General features: G+C 45.3%; 1 protein-coding gene across 1 annotated transcript; it reads left to right on the forward strand.

The window, feature by feature from the left end:
* The first annotated feature begins 1861 nt into the window (after positions 1-1861).
* On the forward strand, positions 1862-3809 carry LOC134062332 (potassium voltage-gated channel subfamily A member 1). Its single transcript, XM_062518308.1, has one exon. It carries the CDS (start codon positions 1862-1864, stop codon positions 3566-3568), a length of 1707 nt encoding a protein of 568 aa, XP_062374292.1. The 3' UTR covers positions 3569-3809.
* The last annotated feature ends 4829 nt before the right edge of the window (positions 3810-8638 follow it).

The raw sequence follows: 8638 nt of genomic DNA on the forward strand, positions 1-8638 counted from the left end.
GTCATCTATCCTTTATAACTTGCTGGTGGGGAATTGCCTGTCAATCAAGAACAAGACGTCAACAGTTGTGTGACGCTTGTGAGACGTTTGCGGTGTCACGTTCTATTCTGTCCCCCCCGCTTGCAGCAGCCTGACCTCGCCTTCTCCCATCCCTTGCTTGTCGCCCACATGAATTAAAAATTGCGCGCTGTCAATCATGCCTTTCTCCGCTCGTCGAAAGTTTCCCACACAGGGATTGCTGTTGCTATGGCTATATTCCAGCGGAATCCAATGATGACACAGAGGTGGGGGATTAAGGAGAATGGCAGGGAGATGTTCAGTCACATGACCCATTCAAAGACTGTAAGACGCAGCCAGGGTTGGAGCCCACGAGGAGAATAAGAGGATTCATTCAAGGAGAAAATGTGAAAAAAGAGTGAGAGTGACACACACACACACACACACACACACACACACACACACACACACACACACACACACACACACACACACACTCACACAGAGACACACAGACATAAACATACAGTACAGAGAGATAGAACGAGACTGTATCTATAAGATCAATGTCTCATTCTGCAGGGCATTACAGTATTTCAAATGTATAGATTTTGTATAGTAAACTATATCAATACCCAGTTGTAGAATCCAGTGCAGAAAATCCCATTGGTCGAGGCTGCAGCTGTCTGTCTGTCTATTCTTAGAAATGGCAATCATGTAAGTTAGTCATTTGACTGCCATGTATGTGGATCAGTTGGTTTAACAACAAACCGACTCTGAATGAGCGAAAGGCAGAAAGTGAGTGAGTTACAGATAAAAATGGAGATAGGGAGGTCAGTAAGGACTTTTTCCTCCTTAAACCTGACTTGCTAATGGTGATATGACACGCAAAAACATTTGGTGATGCAACATCTCTCCAGGCTAAATAATACTCAACCATGTGTGCAAAGTGTGTGTGCGCAAAGTGTGTAAGTGTGTGTGTGTGTGTGTGTGTGTGACTTCAACACACATGACAACCTTATTCATGGTATGTAAACTGGAACTAACATGGGGATTTATTAGATAAGACATTTAAAGAGTAGTGTGCATGAAAAGCACAGTTCATTCCTTTAAATAAGCCTGTGCATTAAATGGCAATGACAGGTCTAAGAATACAAAAATGCATGTATTAAGTGTCCATGGTTGCAGGATTTATGTTGTTATTATTATTATTATTATTATTAATAACAACAACAACAACAATAATATTATTAATAAAATATTATTATTAATAATAATACCATTCATATTTGTATTATTATTGTAGAGATTGCTGTGGGTTTTAAATGCGTGACTTTTAGTTTATAAAACCCTACATCCAACTATGATGAAATGCTATCAAAACAATAGCGCTTAGATATGCTGAGCCTCTCTTCAGAGGGAGGTGTCACCCCTCCTCTTGCCTCTTCTCTCTCTCTCTCTCTCTCGCGCGCTCTCCCGACTCTCTCACACACAGTTCTGTGTGAGTTTAGAATGACAGATTGCCTGACACAGAAAGACATTCAAAGGATTCCCTGACAGTGGCAGTTGAACAGCTCTGTTGATGTCGGGAATAATCATTACTTTCTCATCCGGGTCTTCTCGCTCCTCTGATGGTAGTATTTACTTTGCTCAGACCACGGAGCTAGAACTGGCTTAGGCGCCGAGTATGTATTATTGTGAGTGGTGAGGAGGAAGACGGTACGTACGGATTTCACGCAGCCTCATCTGGAACGCAGTAGTTTTTGAGTGGAGGGAAACTGTTCGTGTGAGCGACAATCGTTTTTTTTTTTTTTTTGCTCAAAGTCCCTAAGTCTTTCACAGATGAATATTTAATGGCTTCGGAATGGAGATAGCCTTGGTGAGTTTTGAAAACGGCGGCGCAAAAGGAAGCGGTGGAAATGCCGGCGAAGCCTGCCAAAACGCCCTGGATCATCCCCAACCAGGCTTTGTCCAGACAGGGTTCACTGAGGGCTACAAGGAGTCAAACACGTTGACCAGCCCACCTCTGAGCTCCAAGTGGAAAATTAACGACATGAACAACACTTTTGGCTGCAACGAAAATGCCATGGATGCGCTGTTGCGCGCCGACCATAGTCCGCATCTGTTTGATGAGGACATGTTGGACGTGGACATGGACAACGATAGCAATGAGAGGGTGTTAATAAACATTGCCGGACTAAAGTACGAAACACAGTTGGGCACCTTAAATCAGTTCCCAGATACTTTGCTGGGGGATCCTAATAAGAGAATTAAATACTTCGATCCACTTCGGAACGAGTACTTCTTTGACCGCAACAGGCCGAGTTTCGATGGGATTCTCTATTTCTATCAGTCGGGGGGGAAGATTCGGCGACCCGTCAATGTGTCCATCGACGTCTTTGCCGATGAGATTCGCTTTTATCAACTGGGGGAGGATGCGATGGAGCGTTTCCGTGAGGACGAGGGCTACATCAAAGAAGAGGAGAAACCCTTGCCACAAAATGAATTTCAGAAACAGGTATGGCTCATCTTTGAGTACCCCGAGAGTTCGAGCCCCGCGCGAGGGATTGCAATTGTGTCTGTGATTGTCATCACCATATCGATCATAACGTTTTGCTTGGAGACGCTACCAGAGTTCCGAGATGAGAGAGAACTGCCAGTCACTGTCAGAGGGGACAACAGCACGGCCCCACGGCCGTCGCTCACCTTCACAGACCCATTTTTCATCATAGAAACCACCTGTGTGATATGGTTCACGTTTGAGCTTATAGTGCGCTTTTTCGCCTGTCCAAGCAAGGCGGAGTTTTCTAAGACCGTCATGAACATTATTGATATTATGTCCATAATGCCTTACTTCATTACAGTAGGCACTGAGCTGGCCGAGCAACAGAACCCCCCCGACGTCGGCGAAGAGCACCAAAACGGCCAGCCATCCATGTCTCTGGCCATTTTGAGAGTCATAAGGCTGGTGCGAGTATTTCGAATATTCAAACTCTCTCGCCACTCCAAGGGCCTTCAGATTCTGGGCCAGACTTTAAAGGCCAGCATGCGCGAGCTGGGCCTCTTAATCTTCTTTCTCTTTATAGGAGTTATCTTGTTCTCGAGCGCCGTGTTCTTCGCAGAGGCGGACGAGCCAGAGTCGCACTTCTCCAGCATCCCCGATGCCTTCTGGTGGGCGGTTGTAACTATGACCACAGTAGGCTACGGGGACATGAGACCCGTGACGGTGGGTGGTAAAATTGTGGGCTCTCTCTGTGCCATCGCTGGCGTGTTGACCATCGCTTTGCCGGTGCCGGTCATCGTGTCCAACTTCAACTATTTTTACCACAGAGAAACCGATCAGGATCAAGCATCACTTAAAGATGACAACAACGCCGGTGGCGGCCAGAGTCCAAACGATGAAATGAAACGCAGCGGCAGCGGGTCATCTCTGAAGTCAACAGGGGACGTGGAGAATAACGACGAAACAAACACGCCTGTGGAGAAAACGAACATCAAAGCTAACAGCAGCATGGACATCAAGAAATCCCTTTACGCATTTTGTCTGGACACGAGGGAAACAGACTTGTAGACCCTCAGTGTCGGGCTCGGTGTCCACCGTAGATGGTGGCATCATGGTACTGTGAGAGTCACTCAGTCTTTGAAAAAAAAAAGAAAAAGAAAAAGAAAAAAAAACGAATTTGTGTGTTCAAAGGCTTTTGCACAATGTTAGAATCAACACGATATTGCTATTCAGGAAAGTTTTGCTACCCTGTTGCATAAGCACAGCTCACACTTTTTCTAATTTGAAGAGCACATTCATTAAAATTCCATTTTAGGCGCTGATTGAATCAAATGGACGCAGGCTAGTAATTATGTTGCACATTACACACCATAGGCCTAAATGCTACATGTCATCACGGGAGAAAGCGGGATGGTCAGGCAAATGGATAGGCTGTGTGGGTCGATAGTTGTCTAGATGAAAAAAGGTTGGATAGTTTACTGCATTGGGTTGATAGTTGCATTTGACAGATTTGTTTTGTTGGCCTTAAATTAACTGCTACTACCAACAAATCATGTCGACCTTGAAATATGTGAATTAGGCCTACATGTTGGAAAACAGGTATAATGGGCATTTCAATTTTGTATTAATGTAGGCCTACCATTTATGTAGATCAGGTGTTTACTGGAAATCACACAACAAACGCATTTCAGAACATGTACATATTTTGAAGTCATATATCAAACTGGTGGTTCTAACTATAAGCTGAAATATGAGCACACTTTATATATAAGCAACATCAAAACATATAATACGTGGTTCGTGAATAGCCTGGACGTCTACCCTTACATGGATTCTTTCTTTATTTCATAAAGAACTGATTTATATTCTTGATATTAGTCTACATAAACGTGTTGCGTTTTTTCAGGGGACTTTTTTTTTTTTAAAACGGACCTAATCAGAAAAAAAAACATTGTCGAGAAATATGAAAATGACTCAATGGCAGCCTTGTTTTCACAAGAGCATTCTGGAGTGAACCCTGTGTGGTGATAATGCCCTATTGACACAGAGAGATACGTACGAAATATACTGTTCACGGGAGGATCTTACCAAACGAAGGATGCACAGAGAGTAATATCATCCAAAGTGAGAGAACCCATCACAGCAAGACCCTTCACGCAAATAAAAGGTTAGTGCACAACAAGCTTTTTAACCTGTTGCATGTCTCTAACGTTTAATTATTAATGCCCTGTTTGTGATTTGAACAACACAGCGAATGGACCCATCTACGGGCTTGTTTGATAATGTCGCTAATGAAGTCAAGATCCTCCTCCACTACACTTGGTGTGGGGGTGGCGAATTTGCATATTTAATAAACTTTTTGATTATTTATTTGATTTGTTAGGTGTTGAACCCATACATACTCTCCCACAAACTACTTATTTTAGTTGAAATGAGACACAGTTAACTCGGCAAAAAGTATGAGGATCTGTCCACTTTGTTCGCGGCAACATTTTGATATGGGGAGCTGTCCTTTCAGGACCACGCGTCTCCTAGTCAAAGGACACTGACTCGGGTTAAAAGGCTGACTTTGTAAAGGCACCAGCAATGTATCCTGTTTTCCGGTGACCTTGCAATGCAACTCATTTCCATTTACGACGAGGCACTGGACAAAAACAATGATCCATATGCATATCAGAATAATTGTCATTATTATCCTTCACTGCACATGCATAACGTTATAGACGAAAACCGCCGGGAGTGATAATCGATTGGAAGTTGCCTGTTTACAATACCCAGTTGCTAACACAAAGCAATCATGGGGTTGGCAAAAGAGCATCGTTAGGGCAGGCTGTATATCGCACTACACCCCAGAATGTCCCTGGAGGCCATAGGAAAAGTGCCAGCAGGTGCTAGGTGCCGGAGCCAGGAGCAGCGCAGGGGGGCTGGGCTTCTTGGTAGCTCGCTCGCACGGCTGCACAGTGGAAACGGATCGTCTTTCATAGAAGATTAGATGAGGCTATAGTTATCAGAACCTGAGACACAATGCGTTAGGCATGTGAATGGGTGTGCCAGACCAAGAAAGAGTGAGAGGGCTGGATGTTAATGTGTGTTTGATGTGTGGATGTACTTTCCGTGTGTGTGAGTGTGTGTGTGTGTGTGTTTGGTGAAAGGAAGTGGGACTGATAATGTTAAAGTAAACGTATGCATTGGTGTTGTGTAGTGCACCTAAGTGGAGATGTAAAAAAAAAAAACTAATATGTGTTATTCTAACGTGAACCCCAACGATCAAACCCCATCATGAAGCTACTACCCAGTGTTCCCTCACTGGCCTCAGCCATCTCCGTCCCAGGGTTCCCCTCTGAGCCTAAAAGCCTCTCCGCTTCCCGAACTGTTAACTAGCCGCACGCTGGCGTGTTAAGGCAAGTGTGCTTCCTCCTGTGACATGCTCCTTGACGTCGGTGTCCACTCGCGTCCCCCCCCCCCCCCACACACACACACACACACGCACACACCACCCCTCCGCCAGCCTCCGCCGTGTCACTTTGAGTCAGGCAGGCCGTGGCAACGAGGCCAGCCTTCTGTGAGCAGCAGCAGCAGCAGCAGGCCATTTGAAGCCCAGTAGTGCCACTGCCGCTCACACAGAGGCGCTCCGTGGAGCACCACACACCACACAGCCTTTTAATAGAGGCGCTCCACTGGTGCGGAGGGCTGTATTTGTGGCCTGAGCAGAGCACACAGGATTTTGTCCCTTGTGTGGCCACAGCAAGACATGCACTCAAGACTCTGAGATTGTTTACTGTTGAGGGGGTGTCTATATAGGGCACCTTGCGGAAGCTTTTGCGATATCTTAAACCGTGACTGTAATACGATATTCTACATACATGCCACAGTATATGACAGTAGTGGAGAGGTGTCAGATGTGGTAAAGCTCTGGTCAACTGAAGGTAAAAACTGAATGCATGGTCTCAGCATAGCTATACATAGGACATCCTCACACTTAAGTTAAGTAAGAAATGAGTGGATTAAATAATAATAATAATAATAATAATAATAATATAATTACACTGGTATTTAATTATGAGCAGAGGGTCTGTCCTGAAGGCCCCACAGAAATCATGAAGTCATTATGAAACCATCTCCTTGAGAACTTATTATAATGAATGACTTTGTGCAAGTTCAAAGTATGCTAACAGCATACCTAGTCCAAACAGTGAGCATAGTTTCGGGCTGGAGTAGTTGTATATCTGTAGGGAATCAGTCAGTGAAGAGTTGGAGTCCAACAGAAAGGTCAATTGAGAGAGCGTGAGAAGGCTGACAAATGAATGGAAGGATGCTTCCAGTATGTGTGTGTGTGTGTGTGTGTGTGTGGATTGTGTGGGGGTGTAGTTGGATGGATGGTTTCATTTTGAAGGCTGGAATGCTGACATGGGTGTCCCATCTCCACGAGTAGACAGTAGAGTGTGTGTATGTGTGTGTGTGTATGTGCGTGTATGAGGGGTGGGGTGTGTGAGTGTGTGTGTGTGGGGGGGGGTGTTATCTTACAGTCGTCCGCTGCTGGCTGGAGAGGACCCAGCTGTAAGGATTACAGACAGGTGTTTTGAATACTGGACAGCAGGTGCTTCACGCCTGTATGTCTGTTCGTGTGTGTGTGTGTGTGTGTGGTTTCTGGACCTGCCCTGGCTGCAAGGGTACCCATGTGTTTGTTCCTAGATGGGCGATGAGCTTATGAGGTTGGTGGTGGTGGTGGTGGCGGGGGGGGGGCAGAGGGGGTTAGAGGATAGATGCACGTTTGTTCCAGCATGTTCCTAACCAGCTACTAATCCCCAAAATATGGCTGGCAGCAGGGCTTGTGCCATTTTTAGCGTCGGACTCCCGAGAGGTGAAAGGGTTGAAAAAACAGGTTTTGCAGGAGGTCAGTGTCCCGAGGTAGTGTGAGACACTGACGAAAGGGAGCTTAGCGCATTGCGGTAGCCTCACTGCCGAAAGTGACCACCTTCCGCTTGACCGAATGAGAAGACTGAAATATTTTTGCAAAATGTGCTCGTAAAAAGTGATATTACACGTGCGTCAGAGTTTGAAAACTGATTACGAAAATTCGGAACCTATGGAAATAAACGGAAGAAATTGCGCTAGGAGTAAAAAGAGGAGTTTTTGGAAGATATGTCTTCCCTGCCCCCCCCCCCCCCCCCTCCCCCGTTATGCAAGACCAGCCTGTCATGGCATGGCAGTTGAAGTCCGGGGTTTTGATGTGCGGGCGCTCAGTGGGGTTCAAAAAAGCCCATCTATTACTTGCCCACTGATGGGGCCAAAAAAAGGCCCAATAATCCCCCCATCAGTTTTAAAGGGCCAGAGTGATTGCCAACATAAGCAGGAGTCTTCTGCCAAGGTCACGGGGAACTGGCGCTGAGAGAATAAAGCAGTGGAATTCGAGTAGGGCAATATTGTGGTCGTCGTTCTGGCCGACGTGATAGACGTATCCTATTAATGTTCGCAGTTATTGGAGCACAATGGAGATGTTATTCCGGACGGATGGTCGGAGAGTGATTTTTATTCATTTTTTTTTTTTTTTTTTGCCGAGCATGCTTTGCCTCGTGATGGTTTTTTTTTACCGTGTGATGTCTTTTCACACTCTTGGGATTATCTAGAGGGTTGGAACAGCGGGGAGGTGAGATAAAGAGTAGACCCAGGATCAAGGGCGAAACACAAGGTCAACAATGACGGTAGCGAGGAAGAGATGGGGGGGGGGGATGCATCACACTGCGTGTCATAACAATGCCTGGGGATAAACCTCAGCCTAGTTTATTTTTAAGTACCGTGACATCAAGAACATCATGGATATTACAATATTTTCCATGATAGATGTTACTATCTAAATCAAATCTAAACTAGTAGAACACGTGAACGGAAAAAAAGAGACGACAACAAAAAACAGCAAGAAAAATAATGAAACTCCGATAGAGCGCAAGAATGAACAATGAGACAGAGAGGAGAGTTACTAATTAGTGAATGTTGGCTGACCTCGCGTACAGCACATCTGCTCAAACTAAGTTGACCTGAAGTTGCCTGAAGGCTCTCTCTACAACCAACGAGCAGTACCTACTGGTGCAGCACCCTGTTCTCTCAACTGCTCTCATTTTCATTCTACAGTATCTTTCT

The sequence above is a fragment of the Sardina pilchardus genome, chromosome 17, assembly GCF_963854185.1.
Source record: "Sardina pilchardus chromosome 17, fSarPil1.1, whole genome shotgun sequence".
In the NCBI taxonomy this organism is placed as follows: domain Eukaryota; kingdom Metazoa; phylum Chordata; class Actinopteri; order Clupeiformes; family Clupeidae; genus Sardina; species Sardina pilchardus.